Genomic DNA, 24757 nt, shown 5'->3' on the forward strand with positions numbered 1-24757 from the left:
GTCTTTTGTCAAGGCAAGGCCTAGATTGTTGGCAGAACAGCATATCAGGGCCTAAAACACAGAATACGGTCAAGAATTAGGTAACTATGTACCCTTTGTGCTCTGATGAAGAGGAAGGTGGGATGAACACGGGGTCCCAAAACCCCCAGACCCATTTCTCAGGGGGTGGACCCCGGGGCGGACCAGAGTAAAGGTCACAGGGTGGACACATCTGGGATTGGATGGATGATATTATAAAAATGTAAAATCTCAGGCACGGCCCGCGCGCGTCTTGTAACATCTTTAGCCTTGGCAAAATAAACCCTTTCTTATCTCACCCCTAATTAACTGCTCTGGAGATTTTTTTCAGCACCAAAATTTCACGGCAACAACAGATAACATATGCACCTGCTATACTGAAGACCTTTGTTCTGTTCCCTCCTCTGCTGACTGTCAGATTGAAACAGGCACAGCCCTGTTAGCACATGTAGCTTGGGTAGCCTAAATTGTGATCAACTGTAAGAAAACCATTGAAAGAAGCCACAGGTTTACTTAAAATGACATTAGTTTACGAAGTTAACTTTGCTCATTACTAAAATTAAAGAACCTCAGTAACAGTCTGCTGTCCCCTCTCATTCTTACAGACTCTCTGGACTGGCAGAACAAGATGACTGGAAAGACCTCCAAAGAACCCATGCCGGTCCCACAAGCATCAGAATAAAATGTGACCACGCAGCTTAAACATGCCTCAGTCCCAAAGGGTAACACATAAAAATGCTTCAGTGGTCTGTTAACTATTTAAAAAAAATAATCTTTCTGTGGCAGAGATGTGTCATTCCCATTTCCATTACCCTTATGTCAACTAACAAAAGTTTCTAATGAGCCCAGTCTGTCAGAGGCTCAACTGCTAACATCATTAACGTTACAAAGGACCTGTGCATGACTAACAGCTGTGTCCGAAGGAAACTGAACTCATACCTTCCATTTCCACATAAACTGTCCTAAAGTTAAAGAGTATCCCAGGAAGAAAAGAAGGGAGGAGACGATGGGCAGAGAGGAAAGAAGGAAGACGTTGTCATTGCTGATTCTGATTCATGCCATATGGAACATATATTAATCAGGTCGGACAGAGGAAGCCAGCAAGGGTGAGCATGACTACAATCCAGTAATTACAAAGGCTTATTAATCAAATTAAGGGCTGAATATAGTTCTCTTTCGAAAGTATTTAGAGTAGTGTTCTCCAACTCGCTGGCCCAAAGTATACTCCATTAAAAAATAATGAAAGAGCTACACCAGAAAAGATTTAAAATACCACTGTCCAAAATAACCTAGAACTCAGTAGCCAGAAGCAGAGCCAGAAAAATGGACTAGAGCATTCATGCTCCTGGCAACAGGGACGGGAAGTGAGTGTGTCTGCCCTACGTCCTAGGTAAGTATTCCCACTACCAAGCAATGTCTCATAGGAAAATTACATCTATCATGTTATGTATGGGCACCTGTCTATATCTTCCTAAAACACCCTCTGGGGTGACTCTTACTGCAGGGCACTAGGCATTAGAAAGCCATTGCTGAGCAGCATTAAGACAAAAGCACTAATTGTGTTTAAATGATCAATATGGTTAGTTTCTCTGAACTGCTGTGGTCTGACTACTACCTGCAAAACATAAATGAAATTCTTAAAGTGGTCCTGGTGTCACTTATATTCCTTTATTCCTAGCATGCCCTAAACCGGCAAAAGCCAAGCCTCGCTTCCCTAAACGTTATGTAATGATGGTAGCTAATTCACACACAAAAGGTCTTTTGGGGCTGATAATTCTCTCATAGTAATTTTATGTCATTTAAGTTCTACTAACAATTGTTGATTTTAAACTATGGTGCCAAAGAGGTACACTAGATTCTTCAACATCAAGCTATCCAGAGCTTACTTGGCTCATTTGGCACCTCTGTGTTGCTGACACATGCAGAACTTTAACAGATGGTCTTACAATACAGGTAGTTGTTCTGTACTGTGCTAGCGGTGAGGGGAAATACTCTACACAAATTGTCTGCAATTCTGGAAAATAAATGAAGTACAAATCCATATTAACCTCAAAAGCCAAACTATAAAAAGTCAGATTAGGCATTTAACGATGTATGTGCTCTGGGTTAAATGCTCAGCTGTTACAGAATGGCAGGATTCCCCTGCAGCCAGGAGAACTATGGTTTCCTTCAGTTTCTATGAGGAATATCCATAAAGATCATCATTAGAAAGGTATCAAAATGTACTAAAAATAAGCCTTGAGACCCTTCTTCATGTGATCAGCCCTGACTATCAGCAAAAGTACCTCCATAAACTGAGTGTTTTGACATAAACCATGAAGCAACAGGGTGCAACTTAAACTCTTTTTTCCTGTGCCAAAGAGGATTCAAGAAAAAACACATCAGCTACTGTGCAGATGTTGAAATCAATAGCGACGAACAAGTAAACAGTAATTTTACATTTTTCCTCACCCATTTAAAAAGATATGTATGTACCACAAGCTGAATTTTACAGTCACTAATTTCACTGACTGCAGTGGAACCTGCACTGCATATAAAAGACCAAAATTGCTACTCCTTGTTTCTGTGTGGCTAAATTTTCTCTTTTATTGTGCCAAATTATCAGATATAGCAACTGGGTTGAACCAGCAAACCATATCTGCAGAATAGTGTTTTTCAAAAGTAGGCACAACAATTTCCTCCATCAGTATATAATCTCCATGAAATGTATATTCACGCATACATACTACAGTCTAATAGTGCAGTTTTAGAACAGGGTTTTTGGAAATCACAAATATTTAATAGAGTGCTCGTATCTTCTATTTCATTTAAATGAAACACAGCTCAAAAGATATTTCGAATTGAGATTTCAGAGGACTGGTCATTCAATTTCAATATATTTAGTTAGATAATATGCCAGTCACCTTGCACATCATTTTCACAATGTTAGTTATGTTGAAATACAGTTTACTTAGATAGCTTCAAAGTCCCAGGAGGAAGTAGAACTTTAATAGCATTATTGTAAAATAGTCCTACCAATCTAATATGTACATTCCAGTCTTCTGCTGGGACTGCATCAAAGCTGTAACCATTTTTCAAAAATTTTATTTTATCCACAAAGGTTCATTAAAAACCATGGTTGCTGGAACTGACATTATACATATGTGACTTTGATACAAGTGAATAGATCTCTATCTGTTTTAGTTCTAATTTTTAACTGAAAGATCAAACAACTCCTAAGTTTGAAGCTGTTAAACCAATTATTAAAACAACTGAATTTCAAATAGGTTTCATGTTTTCCTCCTTCAGGACTTTTGCCAGACTAAGATGACACAACATACTTCCACAAAGTACTTATACAAATGTAAAATAATCCATCTCTGAAAGCATAAATTATTTTTCCTCATGAAAAGATAAAAATCAAAAGAAATGTTAAACAGACACAGCCAAAATGTAGAAACATCAATCTCTCAGCTTCTCTTCCCAGGCATAAACTTTGTTAAACATTTCAAGCTATGATCCTCAATGTGCCACTTTGCTGAGAAACTGCTAGGAAAGAAGACAAGTTGCTATATGTGTTTTACTACCAATAATGCAAGCACATCCTCTCCTGGGAAGAAGTCCTCCCTTACAGATGCACTGTAAAAGATAATATGACAGGAAAATGTCATGATCATCCTCCCAGTTACTGAGAGCCTTTCCAGCTTCTACAACAACTGGTCAGGACTACCCCTGTCCTTGAGCCCATCCTCTACAGACCGCAGGTCCATGATGAACATTTCTTGCTCTTGGAATGTATGGAAACTGTTCTGGCAAGAGGGGCATGAAACAAAAGTAGTTGCTTTGGGAAACAAAAGGCAAAGGGAAAGGGATAGGAGCACAAGATTTATTTTATCCATTCTAACAATATCCAGCCCTCAAATAGACACCTTTTAGGGAAGATTCAAGTAGTCTCAGCCTAAACAACAAGAGAATCATCTGCCTACAGCTGCAACTAAAGGTCGTTCTTAACGATTTCATAGAATCACAGAATCGTAGAATGGTCTGGGTTGGAAGAGACCTTAAAGGTCATCTATTTGCAAACCCCCTGCCATGGGCAGGGACAACTTCAATTAGATCAGGTTGTTCAGAACCCCATCCAACCTGGCCTTGAACACTTCCAGGGATGGGGCAGCCACAACTTCTCTGGGCAACCTGTTCCAGTGCCTCACAAACCTCACAGTAAAGAATTTCTTCCTAATATCTACTCTAAACCTACTCTCTTTCAATTTGAAACCATTCCACCTTGTCTTGTCACTACATACTCCTGTAAAAAAGTCTCTCTCCATCTTACTTGCAGGTTCCCGTCAGGTACCAGAAGGCTGCAATTAGGTCACCCCTAAGCCTTCTCTTTTCCAGGCTAAACAATCCCAATTGTCTCAGCTTTCCCTTGTAGGAGAGATGCTCCATCCCTCTAACCAACTTGGGGGCCCTCCTCTGGACTCACTCCAACAGGTCTATGACCTTCCTGTGCTGGAATGCTACATTTTGTAGAACAGAAATCAGGAGAAAATCAGGAAATGTATAACTCTAAAAGAGAAAAAACCACAAGTGCAGCATTATTCACAAAGAGATTATATCTGTTAGTGAATACAGATCTTTGTGCTGCAATACATGCCCCAAGCTGGGCACTATTCAATTTCGATATAAAAAAATCCTATGGGATCAAAACACAGTTTGTCTTTCTGATTAATCTCTGAAAATATCCAAAATCTTTCTCCTTAAATACCTTTATAGTTTCAGTAGGCACTCCAGGCTCTGGAACTTTATCCAAGTAAGTAGTCAAGTCTTGATCCACATGTTCAAACACTAATGTTAACTTGGTCTCTCTGTCTGTTCGTGACACAGTGCACACATCAAACAATCTGAGAAGAAGAAAAGAGGAGGTAAGTATACATGAACCACTACAGACATACATATCTTGCAGCTCATGCATGTCTATCTAAATTTTTTACAGTACATAGAATGGGAAAAGGAGCTTTCTAAAAGTAGTCGAATCTTTGAGCTCTTGATTCATCAGATAATGGTTGATATATCAAAAATACCATCTTGGTCTTTCACGTGTGAATTCTGAAACTGAATTAAGAATTCATCAGCTGTTCAATGTAAAATAATCACATGAAAAAAAATTTTTTGACACAGTAACAAGAGTTAATACAGAAAGTTATTGTGATATTTATCCACATTCTATGCTGCAGCACTTGTAGTCATTAAAAAACCAAAAAAAGTGAGAAACACTTTTGTGAAAAAATACAGTGTTTGTGTGCAACTTCAGTTTCTTCTCATGTAACTCCCATGTTCACCATTACATACCTTTATCCTTTGGCAGAAACAGAATTTTTTGCTGATTACTTTTGTAAATTCCTGGACGCAAGAAATACCTTCAAAGTCAGGATACGGTTTGGAAAAAAGCTTTGTGCACAAGATGTCACTACTTCTCTCATAATTTCCTGTCATTCTTTTACTGAAACTTCTTTATTATTTCACCTTGTTGCACAATGTCAAGCGAATTTACAAAGCTCTTCATAATGCCACATTCCTATCTGAACACTATTTTCTATTGTTCTTCTTTTTAATTATGATTATTCTCATGTTCTCCACTTCATCTACATACCAGCTTTAATCACTGTTTTATCTTTTTCAAAAACATCTGCCCTCTTTCTATGCTTCACACCTATACTTATACTAGTGACTTTCACCAGCTTTCCTCAAGTCCCACTTCTATAAAACCCCCATAGGAAATCATTTAACAGCTGGAAGGATGTTTCTTCCCTCCTCACATACTTTACTAATGTGTTTATTCATTTAATTTCATACTGTACAAATCAGATTGCTCTCTGAAGCAAGGCTGAAAATCCATCACTATTTTTACTAGGTGACAGTAGATTTAAAAAGAATGAATGGAGTTATTGAGAAAAAGGTCTATACAATTAAAGTGAAGAATCTATTACTGATAACAGATCAAAGCTGTGTTGATACTATGGCTTATTTTTTTCAACACCACAGCAATGACACTGTTGTATTATATGTACATTTCATCCTCTTACTCAGGATAACTGCTTCCCTACTTTGTGTGAAGTGCAGGATCTCTGATAACATTATCAAGTAATAATTTTGTTCTTTGTCTGAGTATTAAAGGCTTTATATGGAGGATCTAAAGACAATTGATCACACACAATGCCTTGGGGGTCCCTGCTTTTCACAGCAGACCTCTGACAAACAGACTAGGACAACACTTTCTCCTGAGTTTTTACTTCTTACCTTAAATCTCAATATATTTCACAAAGCAAGGGAAAACTAGAATTGACATAACCACCTGTCAAGACTGTAACCCAGGTTTTCACTTGACATTTACCATGTTTAGGCCGTGCTCCCACTTTAACAGCATTTCCTAAATTATCTTTGGTCAGACGTAAATTTATTAGCCACCATGTTCTCAAAATGGATGCATGCACATTCTTTTGAGCTTAAGGAAGCTTTTCAGCGAGTAATAATTTGGGAACTGGAGTTCCAGAACATGGAGCGACTGTCATCCTACCTCTACTAGAAGACTAATCTGTACTTAATGTGTAATAATCATATGAGCAAACATTAATTAATTATTAGGGCAATGTAACTGACTGTGACAGAAAATGTCTTGGCACATTTCTCGTAAAGACAAATACTGTTCTCTAAGATTCCCTCAATGGGGTATACATGTCCTGTAAACAGTAAATAAGTTTTATGAAAAGTCACAAAGCTTCCTGAAAAGTGAAATTTGCTGGTATTTGGCTGCAGGTTAATAATCTGCAATATATTTATATAAATCAATGTGGAATGTAGCTGGACTGCCTATAACCTCAACACATGCAAACAGAGAGGAGCCAGACAGGTCTGAACATCTGAACATAAACACTGGAAAGTATTTCCAACTGTATGCTTTCTTTGCGTTGACCTACATTTACCTAAAAATGTTCAAAACCATCCTTTTTGCCAGATATTTAATGCACTGGCAAAAATATATTTTCAACTATAGCAGAGTTATAATTCAACAAAAAAAGGAAAAAAAGATTTCACTGTATTAAACATAGAAACGAATGTAATTTCCAACTCGCTGTGGAGGAAAACATTGATTCTCTGTTTAATTCTTCTGTACGTAGCTTATTTTGATTCCAGCATTTTCTGGCACAGCACAGTAAGGAACTCAGAGGAGCACAATTCTGGTTACGTATTATTGAGTAATAATATTATCACTGAGTAATAGTATTATCTTTCTTTTTTATACACTCTTTATGTGAAACTCTAAATGCTTTCCAGTAAATCATAAAAGCTCCAGATCCTGCACTGGGCTGGGTAGAAGCACACCATGTTTACTCACAGAAAATACAGCTGCTGCCTTAGAAAGATAATAATTTAAAGCACAGTTTAGATGAATCCAGGTATTAGAAAAAGACAATATTTGGCACTGCTTGTGCTAATCACTCCAGAAATAGACTGAGAAAGACAGAGCCTCTTTAGTAGTTTTCATAGGGATACAACTACTTTTTATAAATTATACTCTTTTACATCCACTGTGAGAAAATCACCCATGAAGTTGTCTTCTTTAGCTAGGAACATCTCTGCTGCCTATAGTGCACATCTCTTGAAGTTGTTTCCTTATGATTTTCTGACGGGTTAGCATTGCATGTGATTGCCTCTCTGGAACTGGCAACAGCAAAAGACCTTTTATTTAAAGAGTTACTATGTGGACACTGTCCTAAGTGAAGTAAACATACCTCAATTAATACAGGATTTCCATATTGAATACTTTGTAAACACAAGCCCTGCCCTTCTATTGTACTTACAAAAGAAACGTTTGAATTATTTGATTAAAGTAAGATCCGCTATGGGAAATCCTGCAAGTATTTAACAAGGTGTTTGGCTGAGAGTCATACACCACCCGATGTGTCCATCTGAACTGGAACTCTGTTGAACAGACGCTTAAGGAGAACCTGTGTTTTAATGCAGACAGTTTTTCAATCTAATTGTACTAAAGTAAAAGTAGCTTATCATCTACAAATCTCTGTCTCTATTTTATTTTATGTGTCTAGTGCCTAGTGGATTTTACTACAATCTAGCAGAATACCTGCCTTCCTACAAAAATACTTTGGCATTTTTTTCAGGCAGAAAACTAGGTGATGCGTCTTGAAGTCTCTATTGCTTCTTACAAAATGTAATCTGACAAATGCAATCTCAGTTCATCTTCATTTTATGATATGAATGCCTAATGCTTTTATAAGGACAGTTACAAAAATTCTTTTGAAAACTATTGCGTCTACTGATTGGTACTAATTCAGTAACTAATCCCAGAAAGTCCCCAGTTGTTACCGGACTTGCTTTTGAGACTCTCTGAGAACTGCTATGAAGGTTCGCACTTTCAAGTGGCATAAACATTTTTTTCCTGAGCAAACTGAGATAACACTGATGGAGATCAGGCCTATCAGCCCAAGCCACCTGCAAGAAATACCAAAAGACAGATCTGACTGTAAGACCTGAAAAAAAAAGTAGAACGTAATTTCTCTCAGCTATTGTCAAACAGATGAGTGGTTATGTCTGGAAAATTGACTGGATCATAGTCCAAAGGAAGACCAAAAATGAGATACTTGCTGCTGATGTGTCCCAAGGCTTACTATTATTTTTACTGCAGTAGGACTAATCCAACATGAACACACATCCCTTTACAGTCACTCACAGCACTAAACAAAAACACAATCCTTGCCCTCTCAAGATTTCTAATAACATGAATTTACTTTAATTTTGTTTGGAACAGTGTCTCCCTAGGGAGAGTTACTTCCCAGCTTATGCATGACAGAGGAAGAGTACTGGAGCCAATAATTTATGTGGAGGGGAAATGTTTAAGAAGACTGTGGTGAGATAAATAGCGGCATAGCAATATGCTACAATTTTAAGATATTGCTAGTCTGAGTAAATATACAGATGAAAAGATTTTGGTGGTCTCAACCTAACTCTGAAGGTATTTATCTGAATGACAGAAAATCAGCACAGAACTTAGGTACTGACAGTGCTTATGCAAACACCACAAGACCAGGATACCAAGAGTATCACGGGCCATGACTAAAGTTTATTGACAAATATGGGGAGAGGGACCCAAATAGCTTTTGCTTTTACTGCCTCTGTTTCAGGTTAATCCTGGGAGTTCATAATTTTTAAGGGCACAGAAAATGTGAGCCTCTCATACCTAAAAGCACTGAAGAATGACAGTCAGGCACCCTTTTAGCCCAAATTTCAGCAGCAGCTGAACACTCCTGTATTCTCTAGAAGTCACTCAGCAGTAAACCCCTTGTATACTCCAACTTTGTAAACTATGTACTCTTTGAAGAAAAACATGGTTTTACCCCAACTTTTACTATTAGCTACCTTTTCCTTTCTTGCTTTTGAAGGAAAAAAAGCTGCTGACAGAAACCAGTCTCTACTTGGAATCACAAATACCCAATGTATTGTAACAGAGGGGTTGTCTTTCAGATGAAGAAGACAATAGCTGGGCAACTGGAGTGGAACATGTGCACTAGGAGAACCAAGTCCCACGTAGCAAAAGAGGAAATAGAGCTTCCCACTCTGAAATGTATGACAGAGCTCTTCCCCTTTGTTCAGGACATGCTCCTTTGTCTCATTTATTCAGCAATCACCTACTTCTCCATGCCTCTGAAATCTGGTACTTCAGACGTAGATTTTTCTCGTGCAAAGGTGCTTTAGTGAAATAATTTCAGATGAAAAAAAGCACATGCAGATAAGCAGGCCACTAAATTAAAAGTATTTTATATTTTAGTTGCATTTTTTATCGGATAACATTTGTAAAATCACATAGTAATGCAAGACCTAAGTTCCATTTCCAAAAGCGTCTTAAGGAGCTTCACAATGTGCTTGTCACGCCAGCTGCAGCTGCCCTGATCCATATCAATGCTTAAGATATTCCTCCACAGCAGACTGCAACATAATGTAGAGATGCTTAGACTCTGCTCAACAGAACTCAGTCCTGAAAATGTACAGTGTGACAGCACAGCACTGCCTGCAGCACAGTCAGCCAGCCCACCGTCAGCTCCATCTAGCAACAGTCAGATGCCTAGAGTCAAACTCAATTAAATAAAATAGGCTTGGCTTGAGTGTGTCTACACTGCTCATGGCAACTTTACGTCTTAAATCCTTATTCTCTACCTTTCTACTGGGTTCTTGGAGTTTGTGAACATTTTTCCTGCTTTGCTACCTTTCCAGGAAAAAGTAGCAAGATCTTCTCTTGTCTTCAGAAGAAATCTCTTTCAGGCAAACAGCAGAAAAGGGCAGAACTTAACATCAGATAAAACAAATTAATTTATCTAGTACAGGCAGATGTTATACAGATAGATGTTTTCAACTCTGAAGTCACTCACTATCTGCTGTGCACAGAGTAGAAAGAGCTACCGTGAAGAAGCAACTGCATGATGAAAACAAGGCAGCAGAAAGTCCTGTCCTAGAGACCTACTCCAGCAGAGCCCAGCCAGTATTCTTGCTTACAGCCCACTCACCAGTGAGGTTTTAGGGGAAGGAAGGGGGACATTAGAATGACAAGGCAATCGTTCATCTGCAAGCTGAGCTTTGTGCTGTAATTTTTTCCAGTCTCTCTCCCTTTCTGACTTGGAAAAATTATTTAAAATGCTTAGCTGTATAAAAGAGGTTTTTGTTCTTTAAGTGTGTGTGAAGAAGAGAGACAAAGTGACAGAGAGAAATAGATGCTCTTGAAAGCGAAGTAAATAGCACTGGCTGAAGTCCGATAGTGTGGGCTGACTGGGCAAGCTTTCAACACTCAGTACTGACTGCAGCCCTGACCTGCAACACCCCTGCTCTCCTGCGCTGGGCCCCTCTCGAGCAATGACGGGCCCTGGTGCCAGACTGAATGGTTTTGTGATGCAGACACATGTCTGCTCCGATGAAACCACCAAAACTAATTTTCATTTTCAACAGAAGCCAAGATTGGTGCCCAAAAGATGAAAAAGCCAAGTCTGTTTTACTCACTGTGCCACCCAAGTCACTAAAAGATGCAGTTGTTAAAGAGTTTTACTTCAAGGAAAAATAGGCTTGACAAGACGTTCTCTGCAACTCCCTTTGTTTATAGCAAATACTGTTTATTTCAGCCCTCACACTGCCATCTCTTCTTCACCTTTTTTGCAAAGGGAGATTATTTTTAATAGACAAGGATCAGAAACGGGTTTGGTAACGCTCCGTAATTCAAACAATATCCTGTCTCATGTAACTTCACTTCAGGACTCATCCTACAGTTCACCAGTTTTTAAAATGCTTAACTCCTCACCGGTCCATTAACAATCTCACTGCAATTGATTTTATCCAAACTGGCCACACACTGAGCCATTGACATTACTGAGGGAAAATTACCAGCTGGGTGGTGCCTAAACATACTCCAGTGTGCTGCTGTACCAAACAGAATGTTGGATTCTCTGTGCAAGGGACAGGCCAAGTCACCCCCAAATCAGCAAAATAACATGGCCTGTTATGAAGACAGTCGCTGACAGATTGTTTAGGATCAGCAATAGCTGTCTGACCTATTCATAGTGCTCTCATGTGATCCTTCAGCAAGCAAATGTACACTTCCTTTCAAAGTCATGTACACTGCCGCTATACTGAGCACTCAGAGCTTCCAATAAGCTTCCATAAGCTTCCAGTTCAGAGGACAAATTAAAGATGCTCCCATTCATTGGCAGTGCATGTGCATCTTTTATTAAGTTTTTTAGATTTTCTTTAGAATACCTTCCTCAGGAAAAGCTGCATTTCTTTTTAGATTCCCTAAAATGCTCAACACGTAAGTAAAACTTATGTGTGCATACTGATTTTGTTTAATTCAAATGAAAGGAGCACGTAGGTTATTCTGGACTCCCAGTTGTACCTGGTGCAAGTTAAGACAACAAAGTCCAGTCTCTATTCGTGTGTAGCTCACAGACAAACTGATCGCTAGACTCCACATTTCGGTTTACATTTGGAATTCAGGCCTGTGCCAAACCTACAAGATCTAAATCTAAGCTGATAGTCTCCTTCTAGATTTAAGTAAAAACAACAACTCTTCTTTGGAATATTTTACAACAACATAAATTATCATTCATTGCATAGTATCTTAATAATCTACTCTATCTACACTTGAGACTTAATGGTGATGCCAACATATCAAAAATAATAAAGGAAATAGTAGCCCTTCACTCCATATAAGTATACACTGCAAAAATTAAAATGTACTGTTTCGTACTCTGTACCACCTCATATATTTTTTTTAAATGCTTGCAATATCACAGCCGTTCCCAAGGTGTTTATTTCAGCTTTTTTAAAGTAATTCCAATGCAAATTTGAGTACAAGCTCTTGCTTTTTATAGATGCACGGAGGAACCTAAAAACCAAAAAGCAGCTACCGTAGAAGATGATAGAAGAGGTCCTATGTTTTGATGCTTACCATCAATCCAAGGACTGCTGCCCCTGAAAGACCTTCAGGTTACTCTACAGCCACAATTCTACTGGAGGAGGGTGGCTGTACTCAAAAACCACGTGCTGTTTGAGTCTAAGTTAACCATTCAGTGTAGACTCAGCCCTCAGGAATAGAAGCAATCACAGTCTGACTGATAGTACTCTTAACGGGCAAATCTAGTTGTCAGAGACACTGAACAAGTAAGGTAAGGGGCCTTTCTAAATGCTGTAAATATATCAGAGCTCTAATGATGCTGCTACCACTTCCCAGGAAGAAGGAACAGTACTGGCAGCACCTGAGAAAAGTCCAAAGCTGTGCTGGTGATGGTGAGGAGGAGGGGAGAGAGAGCAATAGGTGCAAAATATTTTGCTGTGGTTCTATTACAGGCGTTAAGTATTGTTATAGTGATTTTTGAGACACTGACACTCTAAAGCCTTGTAAGAAGACACATTTCTATGTTTCATAGGTAGAGTTGGGACTGCACAGTTTATATTTCTAACAGAAGGATCAAGAGCTGATTTTCAGAGAGGAAAAGTTCCACAGTTCAACAATACTGTGAACTCCACCGCAAAAGCAAGAGTAGAAAACAAAAGGAAAAAAAAGTCTTAAGAAAAATAAAATGGTAAATTGACTAAAGTTGACAATAATGATAGGCATAAAGTAAATACACAGTTAATAAAGAGAGATGTTAATTTGAAAATAAAATTAATTCTTTTTATTCCTTTGAACTGTATTGTTCTAATGTGTTCAAGGAATTATTAAGGAAATCTGTGGACTCTTTAATGTAACATGCTGTATACCCATGTATTAAAGAAATTAGGGGTCTCTGGTGGTCTAGTGGTTAGGGTGCAGGACTCTCACCGCTGCGACCCGGGTTCGATTCCCAGCCCCCCGGGCAGATGGAGCTCGTCAGCCTTGTAAGGCAATCCATCTAAGAGAAGGTCACTCTAAAAACAAACCTACGTCCTGGGGACCTCACTGCCACTGTCCAAGCTCGCTTGGCCCTGGTAGATGAACCTCAGGATTAAAGGGTGGGCTCAGTTCAGCGCACGCTGTGTCTCACCTAAAAAATCCACTGCGCAGGCTCGAAGGGTTAATGACCTTTCCCAAATCTTCGCTCGCGAAGACTGGTCATTATTATTATTATTATTATTATTATTATTAAAGAAATTAGCAGACACAGGAGTAAACCACAGTAAAACATTGTATGGTTGGTTCACTGTCATGCCCATTTGTTTGTATTTGAGTTTATTATTATGCATTATTTCTTAAATACACTATTCTTGTCTCTCTAAATGGCATTATACCAAAAGAAATCCTTGGTAAGAGAATGAAACAAGCATGATTGGGAAATCAGGTGCAAACTTTTAACAGTCTGTTCACTGCTATGACAGAATGGTCAGCTGACATAACACAAACTTTGAGTAGCATTTTATGAGATTTTGTTAGATCTCTCAGTACAAAAATGCAATTTTGGAGTTAGGGTAGTAGTGTGCAGAGTAAACCTGTCCTAGATCTTGATCTTGCATGATCCACTAGCCCTGAACTCTCAAAGAAATTATGCTGCGCTTAACTTCCAGCATGCAAAAAAGCAAGAAACTTCTAAGGAAGAATACACATCACCTAAAGCTTCATCTGCCTTACCTGTCTGATATCTTACAGAAATGAAAGCAGAGAAGAAAAAGATAATTCATTGTCTCTGTACAGGAATAAAAGGTCAAAAAAGGTCATTTTTCTCTTCCTTATACTCAACAAGTCATTACCTGGACAGAGCAGTGTAAATCCCTATATGCCATTTAACCCATACCTGGCTTTTACCCAAGTAGAGAGAACTCTACAACTCGGGGCCCTGCATGCAAGCTCCCCCTTTGCACCTCAGTGTCCTTATCTGTACCACAGTCTCGCCTTCTTAATTTTTAGTTGTCTTTAGTATTCAAGTTAATTCTTGAAGATGGGCATACCTCTCTGAAAACTATGTTTGTGATTTATTCCAGGGAGTTCATCACAATATTTGTTTTTCCTTCAATTCTGAGATGAACAAAACTGTGAACTGCTGCTTTTGGTGCACCAGAAAACAGCAATAGATATGAACAGTTCTTGTTATCTTACAAATGGAAACAGCAATTTAGCACCAGATATTTGAACTGCATGAAAACAACTTCAAAAAATGTCTACATCCGTTGAAATAATCTGTTTATAGATTCACTAGAACTGCTAAAAATTTCCTGAAAATTCCAGCACAACTGGTTAAGCGGCGAACACAGTTGCCAGATTTAGCAACAAGCCAAGTGAAAATACAAAAGGTGTCTTACATTTTGTGTGTTGATTTCCACGCATTTGTCATGCATGAGGCTATAAGACACAGAAATAGAAATGTGGTTCACAGTGCTTTTTGTACACATGGTATGGGAAATTACTTTGATCAGGCTTTGATGCCAGATGTCTTCCCAATAATATTCCCATGAGCCGTGATGCCAGCGGCACCATCAACTTTAGACAAAGGGAATTCCTCCCTTCACTTCAGGAAAACCTGGAAGAGAGCACAGTGAACTCAAAACAACCTTCCAGTGGTACTGTACAGTGTCCTGTCACCAGGCTCAATATGCTATGAATGACATCCCATCTTGCCCAAAAAGTAAACAGTACTCAGGCGATTTCCAAAAATCAAAAGACAAAGGCAATTCCTCACATAGGTAAGAAAAACAAACAGGATCTGGCCAGGTTTTTTGAGGCAGCCAGATCTGTACTCATAAACACTGCCCCTTCTTTATAAGTTGTATTGTAAAAAAAACACAACTGAGTGGCAGAGAGATAACTTTATGAGAAAAAGAAAAGAGCGAGGGGATATTTATTCTAAAACCCAAGTACCAAAACTATGGGACTAGGAAGTTCAGGTAACAAATTCGGCAGAAGGCAGATTTAAGGCCTGCAAGAAAACAAATAACTTCATTGAATGTATCTGTCTTTGGCTACCCATCATCAGACAGCACAAATGCCATCCATCTACACAACAGCCCAGCAAGCCTGTGAAGCAACCAGTTCTACTCCCCTCTTCAACTATCATGGAAGAGATACAACTCCTGTAATGGGGCTGCTCATTGGTTGGTGGTTAGTCTGAATGGGTCATATATTCAGGGGAAAGAAGTATGTTGGTTCAGTCACTCTGGGGAGGGTACTGCCTCTCCCTGCTTGCTATGGAAGACGCCTAGATGACTAATTTAGACAAGATGCTTAAATTTAACTGAATTTAGAAGAGATGACTCTTTCCCAGGAAGACTATAACTGAGTAATTTTGCTTGGTGGGATTCCAGATTCTGTTCAGTTCATTTTTGAAGATATTTTAAAGTATTTCTTCTCATGGGGAAGTTAAACAAAATGAGAGAGAAGTCAAAATTAAAAAAAAAAAAAGACACCAAAACTGCCTCTGTTCTATTCACTCAAACCTCAAAAACCAGGATCAACCTTAAAAAGCTCAGCACACAAGAGCCTTTACCTAAGCCTCACAAAGTCAGTACATGTATTTAACTGGCTTTGGCTCAGGTCCAGAATATCCTTTAATTTGAAAGGGAGTTTCACCTGTGACAAACTTTCAGAATTGAGTTTAATATTCGTGTTGTGAAGAACAGAAACAAATGGGACTAATAAATCTTCAATAGAAATTTACAAGATTCTTCTGGCTTAATAAATTTAGCCGGGGGCAATTGCTCTTAAACACTCAATATATAAAAAGCGATCCTTTTTTCCATTAACATGCAAATTCCTTACATGTTTCATCAGAATTTAAGCCATTACATCTTACAAGTTTTTTAAAAGGTGAACTTCACAGTGCTCTTTTTCCCATTCACAGGTGACCATACAAGCTCATTGGCGGTCTTGTAATTTCTTCTATCAAGCTGTTTTTTTTTTTTTATTTTTTAAACTATTTCATAGCACATGCAAAGTAAATCAAAAATGTCTGCTTTTGTAAGATTCTCAGGTGCTTTCATCCTCCAGTTCTTCAGGTCTAATACGTTTCCTCCTTTTCCAGCCAGTTTACATGGCACTTGTGAGCCAGCCATTTAAAGATTAGTGCACATGGAGTGAAGTATTCTAGAGGCTGTACAGCTCTTTAAGTATTTCCTTTAAGTTCTTGCACACATATGTAAAAGAAAACAAATTAAAGATTATTTGCAGAGTTTGGCAATGAAAATGAGGTGTTAGTAGTATTTTGAGCTGGCAATAAATTTTATTCGACTGTTTTATTACTTCAGGGCAAAGGCAACTATTTCTTTCAGGGCATCTTTTAGCAGCATGAGATGAGGGTTACATTTTAATGTATGGGTAGTTTTGAAATAAATTGAACATTTTGTTAATCATAGTTTATGTCAGATGTAAATATGTAACAAAACTACATTTTGGTTGTTTTGCAATGTCATCTTTCACATTTCTGAAAGAAGTGAGCAAAATGTAATAAATCTTGCAAAACAGAGTCTGGTTCCTGGAGCACTAAAACACTTTTACATCTCGGCAAATGAAAACAAAGTATGTCTACCCAAGCTCTGCCAGCAAATGAGAGCGTGCCCTGTGATGTCCGGGCAGACAGAGCCGGCCCAGGCTGAGCTGAGGGAGGCCTGAGGACAGCAGAACACCATGGCTGAGGCTGTGCAAAGCTAACATGGCTACATGGCTTCCAGCCAGCTCAAGGCATCGGCAGAGTCGGGAGGCATCTGCCTGGGAGTGAGGCAGGGCTGGCTCCCATCTGCTTGCAAATGCTGCATGGACTTACAAAGCAGTGGACACAGATTACTTCAGATCATAGAGCAAGGCAGTGTCAAAACTGTTGAGCTTTAACTCGCCAGGAATTGTCACTTCGGATCTGTCCTGCTCTTACACTGTTCCCTATGCCAGTATCTACCTTTCACACTTCAGAAAAATGCCGAGTGAGAGACATATATGAATTGTTTTATTAATGTAACTTTTATTTCAAGAATGAGTCACGAGACAATGAAGGCTGAAGGAGCTGCTCCTCATTATTTTCTCTAAACCATCCCCAAACTCTACAATCACCCTATTTACCTCTGTTTGGAGATACAGCACAAAAATTTATACCACAGCTGATGGTCTTGAGCCTTTGTAGAGTTGACTAAACAGGCAACAGTACATACTAACCAGGACCCAAAGAATCAGCACAGTCTACAGAAGCCTTTTCTGTAGTCAGCTTGCCTACACTAATGACACACTACTTTTTCCCCCCCTAATTTTCACCTTTTTCCCATTTAACAGAACCAATTATTCCTCCTATCTCTACTTTAGCGCTTCCATTTATCTTCAATTTTAAAAAGTAGTCAAGGAAAAGACAAATTATCACAAAGTATGAAATATATGTAATCATATTGGACATCATTATACATGTACAATTTTTTATATGAATTTTCATGCTTATTGCACCTCAGGCATTTAATTAAGGTGTCACTAAACTACCAATTACATCAACTACTGTATTGTGTAACTTCTGAACTTCTGTGTGAATGAACAGTTATCAGTGGCACTGGCATACAAAGATAACTTTTTTTTTTCACTGACATGTCCAATATACAATGGAATAGGAGGAGTTAGGAAATAAAATTCCAAACTCAAGGAATAATTACATTGAATAGATACAGGAAACACATTAAGGAAATATACGATCTTAGATAGTAAAGATATGGCTCCATTAATTGCATGGAGAAAAAAAGACATCATAAAACTGTCAAGATAAGTTAAGTGATTTAGGAAGAAATGTCCCAATTATAAAATAATCTAGGTATTTCGGGTCATCAGTTGATTTGATAATCACTTGTAGTCCAAAGTCTCACGTCTCAATGATTTTCAATTAGTATCCCAGTGCCTAGATCACAAGAATATCAGATTGCAATTAAAAAATGAGACCAGTTGCCTGCACAAGAGACATCTATGCTGAGGATGTGTAGATACTGCAGGCCACAGGATGCTTCCTGCAGTCCTGCACGAAATGCAGAGCTAGAATGAGAGCTCCATCCCTGGAGCTTTTCCTTATGGTGCATTTTAGTTTGAGCGCCTTACTGTCACCCAGGTCCCTGAAGCAGTACGATATTCGTGAAATAAAACTCCTAAGTTATTCCAGGAAGCTGACCTCTACCATTTTACACAGGATATTAAATAGACCCCAGCTGTCTCCACTTAGGGAGTGACTTAGTTCACATGTTTTATAAAGGTCCATTCAGCTGCTTTCTGAGTTATCGCAGAATTGAAGTGACTTTCTGTGGAGAAAAAGACAAACTATCTGGTGATTTCCCTCACCTACTTTTCGTGCAGGCATATCTTGGTTTTCAAACATCACAACTGGCATCTATATGTTCTAAAATAAGAATCCGTGTCCAGATTATGAAAATATTTGACTGACAAATAACTGTCTGAAGTTCATTGGAAGAAACATAGACAGTGAAACTTTTGGGGATTTTGCTAAATCCAGGAAGACACAGTGGCCTTGGTTTCCATGAGCGCCTCCATGAACATGGATTTAGATTTTCCAAAGCACAAGAACACTTTTTCAGGCTTGTGAAAATGACAGAGATCAAAAGGTTAGAAATGCCAAGATAATCACGTTCATTCAGAAAATTTTGGAGAAATTATTTCAAGAACTCAACAGCCTTTTCAAGAAAAGCCCCCATTTAAAAGCTGACAAATGATATTGCAATATTTTTGTATAAAGGATGTGCTCTGGGATGAATGAGTTCTGGAACTGAGTGACTAATGTAATTAAGGGATGGCAATTTCATGCTTGAAAGAAGACAGATTAAAGTGACCATGAATTTTGCAAGATTTGAAAAATTAAAAAATAGTTGGTACTAAAATGAGACACATAATCCCATCATCTAAATATTGCCTAAAGGCTTTTAAAATATATATTTGTACTGTAAACAAGAGGCAAAAAAGCCGCCTATTAAAAAAATTAGTTCTGCTGCTTTTAAACATTGACATTCTCTGTTCAATGGCCTACTGCAGTGGACTGTGCCCCAGTGACGTTAAGCCAATAGATGTTTACTTTTTCTGGATATTGCCCGGGCTCTTTGCCACTGACAATAGAATTTATAATTTTCATTTACTCTTTCCAGAATACATTTAATAAAATTTACTATTTTATTTTACTTAGGAGCAAGATGGCATTTCGGTTCTATGTTCCAATTTTCAGTGTCATGTAACCTTTTAAAAACAATTAGTTTCTGGGACTTTTTTTTTCTCTTGACTTGCCCTCATCCCCTTTCAATTTTTTAACTTAAAAAACTGTTCAGACATTTTTAAAGCACAGGCAATAAGCTAATTGCAGTCCTACCTGTCTAACAATCCTAATCGATGTTACAAAATAATAACTCAACATCCTGGTATAAATGTAGTCAGATCTTGAAATTTTCATGGTTTTCCTTTTCCACATAAATACCATACATATGTAATATGCATATCCAAACAGCTTAACAGAGCAGCCTATTTGCTTTACTACTACTACATTGTTTTAATAGTTCCATAACAAATAAAGCTGTTTTCAAGCCTTGTTAAACCAAGCTATAAAAGAACTAGCTCCAACAGACACCCAACCTAAAAAAATGACGGAGCAGAATCTGTTAGTATTATTGACTGATTTTTATTTTGAAGGCTATTGCGGAGCAGTGTGGGCTGATATGTTTTGAGATTATGGAAGAATAAAAATTCCCTCAAAATTATTCTCTAAGATAAAGGTATAACACTACTGTTCTTCAAGAACCCAGGTCTTCAATAATTCGGATGGGAATATAAATTAGACACCAGAATTTTCCAACTATTTGCCGTTGTACAATCATGTAATTTGCTCAAAATTAATTTGAGGCAATGAAACTATGTACAGCATCAGAATTTTACCAGTAATGACAATTTACCAATAACTAGCTCACTCAGTGGCAAATCCTGTACAAGACCAGTATGGCAGAGTAAAGGGTAATGACAAAAAGAGAAACCACAACTGAGAAAGCTTTGAAAGGTGCTTTAAACTACTTGTAGGCTTCATGAGCAGCCATTTCCAACACATATCTTCAATTACTTTTCCTCTCATAAAATATTAACAACTTTTTACCAAAATGGCTTCTGCTGGAGCTTAAAATTGGGTGCAAGATAAGCAGGCAATGCCCACCCATCCCAGATACATCCTGTTCCCTTCAGTACTTTAATGCGAAATGCGAACTAGAAACAGATTGTTCGAAGTCAGTACATTTCACAGAAACCCACACTCTGCTATTAGGGAAAGTACATAATTTTTGCCAATTGATAAAAGAAGTGTCTTGTACAAGCTCTAACCAACAATCCATATACTACAGACTTTGGTAAAAAAATAAATTCCACTGTAAAACTAATTTCTTCTTCCATCTAATTTCTCATAGTCCAAGTACTCTCTGATATCAATACTAGCTCTTTGTTCCCCCAACCCCAAAATAATTTCCTATTTGATTTTGTAACATATGTTATTTGCTGCACAAAGTCCCTACTTAGCGTTTCCACTTTTCACCCTCAAACTTTACTGACTGGCATTAATCTCATTGAGCTCTAGCAGGCTACAGCTGGGTGACCACTCTGAATTAGAATCACAGAATGGTATGGGTTGGAAGGAACCTTAAAAGATCACCTAATGCCAAACCCCCGTGCCATGCACAGGGACACCTTTCACTAGACCACATTGCTCAGAGCTCCATCCAACCTGGCCTTGAACACTTCCAGGGATGGGGCAGCCACAACTTCTCTGGGCAATCTGTTCCAGGGCCTCATCACCCTCACAGTAAAGAATTTCTTCCTAATATCTACACTAAACCTACTCTCGATTTGAATCCATTCCCCCTTGTCCTGTCACTTCACGCCTTCATAAAAAGTCCCTCTCCATCTTTCTTGTAGGCTCCCTTCGGGGACTGGAAGGCTGCAATTAGGTCACCCCCAAGACTTCTCTTTTTCAGGCTGAATAATCCCAATTCTCTCAGCCTTTTCTCGTAAGACAGATGACCATTCCTCTAACCAAATTGGTGGCTTTCCTCTGGACCCATTCAAACAGGTCCATGTCCTTCCTGTGCTAGGTACCCCAGAGCTGGATGCAGCACTCCAGGTGGGGTCTCACCAGAGCAGAGTAGAGGACAAGAATCACCTTGCTCGACCTGCTGGTCACGCTGCTTTTGATGCAGCGCAGAACACAACTGGCTTCCTGGGCTGCAGGTGCACATTGCCAGCTCATGTCCAGCCTCTCATCTACCAGCACCCCCAAGTCCTTCTTGGCAGGGCTGCTCTCAATCTGTTCATCCCACAGCCTGTACTGATAACAGGGGATGCCCTGACTCAGCTGCAGCACCTAGCACACGCTTGCTCTGCATTCACAATGGGGAGACTCTAAATTAGAAGGATTAAGTATACTTTTAATATTCAGTTGGTTAAATTTAAGAGTCTGCTCACAATTATCTTAAAACCCTGTTTTGTTACGTATGGCTATTTGTACCTTTTGTGAATCCACCATGATACACTGGAGCACAGCCATAAAAAGGGTGAAGAAAGTTTGGTGTCTCTCTTTGACATTCCCCACTCCTCCAGAGAGTTTGAGGATGCAATACTCTTAAACTGACCTGCTATATCTAGCAGCCAGGAAAAGGTTATAGGTCAGAAGCAGCAGCCAGGATTTCCAGTGACAGGAAACAGCATCACACTAAGGAATGGTGTATGACCCAAGTGACAAAACATGCCGCTACAACTCTCTATTTAAGTACCTACCATTTTAAATCTAAGCTTTTTCATATAATTCCTCTTGACAGTTAAATTTTTGATTACTTTTTGTTTCTTAATCTCTCTTTTCTAAAGTCTATTGTTACTACATCAAGTTTGGGAACCACCCCTTTCCCAAGGATATCAGATTTAATTATTGTGGCCACTATGACTGTGTGTCTTGACTATTAGTTTCTTAAACCAGCTTTGCAAGTTCCTTCAGGTTAGGTAGAGAGTGATCTCTCTTTTTTGTACTCCAGGAACAGTTGCTTCAATGACAGTTTAAGTTTTGACTTTAAACCTTGTCTATTATGAACAGTGGCTGAAATTGTCCTTTATTACTGTTTTAGTAAACTTAATTGACTTTACAGCTTTTTCCAGAATTACAGGCTCAATATCCTTTCACTGATCTAGAGGATGGCAGAAGATTCATATTTTCTTATGACTTAAGCTTTGCTTCTGTAGAATAGTCTTGTTTACTCTAAACTTTAGGTTACTGGAGTAATTTTCTGTATTTCCTTACAGACATTGCAGTATCCTACTAATTTGAGATGTTCCAATATACTTTAAATGTCTTCTAAGAAGACTCCCTCATCAGTGTCATTCACCTGTCTACAATTTATCTACAGCCACAAGTACCTTTCATTTTCAATCAAACAGGTTACCTGAATCTTCTGTGCAAATCCTAACTATTCTTGCTGTTGTACTGCCAGGATCTTCAGTTCCAGTCTCATTTCTGTTTGCATGTTTTCACTACTGCATAAACATTTGCCTTTGAAATAACTGACTTCTCTAACAGATGTTTTAATCTGACCAAATAAAATTAAGAAGTAATGAAACCTTCTTGAGTTCTTAAGAACAGAGGCAATATGAATAATAAGCAGCATAGAATTCAGTAATGCCAGGTAACACTTTTTTTGTCTTAAATGATGTCACAAACGTAGCAATATGATGAATGGGATTCTGTACAATGAAGAGATACAGGTGCTCAGTTCTGCAGAAGTACTGACTTGTCTGGGCCCTTCCAAGAATGCCAAATCTTTTAAGTTTAATGAGACATTTAATTCTGATTTTCAGACTACAGTCATTGATTCCAACCTGTCTGGATATGGGTATTACTGCTTTGATCCAAACTTGTTGCTCAGCTTTTTATAAAAAGCAGAGAGAAACATTAAGGCAACAAATTGATTAGAGATGTCTGCGAGGAAACCACAAAGATCTGTGGGTAAGCCTATCTCCATTAACAATCTTGAAGGATAAACAACGTATTAGTTAAAAGTGCAGATGCTGTTCAATCTCTATGTCATACAGATCACAAATACAAACAAAGTATGTCGATAGATGAAGTTAGCAAAACAAGATTCACTTTACCTCTACTTCCTAGTAGAGAAAAGTAACACAGGTCATTAACTTTCACTGAAGGGAGCTGGAAATCAGTAATAAAGGTTCTAATGCTGTGCTAGCGAGTAACATTAGATATAAACTTTTAATGCTGTACAGTAATCAGAAAGTCTCTAACTGTAGCTCCAGAGGCATTTGCATTTGCATTTGAAGAAGAGATGTATACAGCACTGAAATGATTGTGTCTGTGATGCAACCTGGAGTTCCAGGGTAAGCACAGCACTGCACAAAATGCTTAGGGGAAAACATAGAGGATATTGAGTATTTCAGAGGATACATACTAAGCTAGAGAGGAATTATTTGTGGTGCTAAAAGGGAGTGTAATTAGAAGGAGTGAAACAGAAACTCTGTCAACAGAAGGTCAACAGAAAGTCAACAGAAACTCTGAATCCAGATCAGTGAAAAACCTCCTAATGACTAAACTATTTTTATACCCCAGTTTGGTGAACTCAATAGTTGCAGCATCTAAAATGGTGAAGTCTCAAATGTGCATGCTTGATAGGACACCTCTGCACAGTCTGCCTGTCCTAATGCATTTTTGTTCATCTTAAATTACGACTTTATGATTTGAACAACCAGAGCTGTTTGAATCAGTGTAGCTCTATGGACCTTAAATTCACCAGCAGAAACTCGAGCCTTAAATTTGCAACTGGATTACTGGATTAGCTGGAAGCTGTGTATGCAATTTTGCCATTAGTAGCAAGTGTTAGGCTGGTCACATAAATGAACAATTAACTATGCATATTGCTTTTCAGAACATAATACAAGAAGCAGCAGAAGCTCTTCCTTCAGCTATAATCTTCAGGTTAAAATATCGTATATATGATGATCCACTACGGTAAAGTCAGAGCACTTACAGATAAGAACCATATTTTCTAGAGAATACCAGCTGACTGTAATTTATTGAAGGGCTGTCATTTATTATGAGATACATTTATATTCTAGACAGCCACAAGAGTTTTTCTAGAAAAATTATGTCATTACCAGTGAGGGAAACTCAAAAGCAAAAGTCATATATTATACATAATACTGTAAATCTGAATTATCTAATTTTATCTTTAATATGCAACTTAAAAAAAGAAA

The 24757-nt window shown here is 38.4% G+C and overlaps 1 protein-coding gene across 2 annotated transcripts in view; it reads right to left on the bottom strand.

Annotated features, from left to right (window-relative positions):
- The window catches only part of CDK6 (cyclin dependent kinase 6), a 134754-nt gene that overhangs the window by 98325 nt on the left and 11672 nt on the right, over positions 1 to 24757 (bottom strand). For both annotated transcript variants that reach the window (XM_017817732.1, XM_017817733.1), the window contains exon 3: positions 4766 to 4901. In XM_017817732.1, the coding sequence (XP_017673221.1) occupies positions 4766 to 4901 (136 nt within the window). The remainder of the gene's footprint in view (positions 1 to 4765; positions 4902 to 24757) is intronic.

Source organism: Lepidothrix coronata, unplaced genomic scaffold, assembly GCF_001604755.1.
Source record: "Lepidothrix coronata isolate B3197 unplaced genomic scaffold, Lepidothrix_coronata-1.0 Scaffold62, whole genome shotgun sequence".
In the NCBI taxonomy this organism is placed as follows: domain Eukaryota; kingdom Metazoa; phylum Chordata; class Aves; order Passeriformes; family Pipridae; genus Lepidothrix; species Lepidothrix coronata.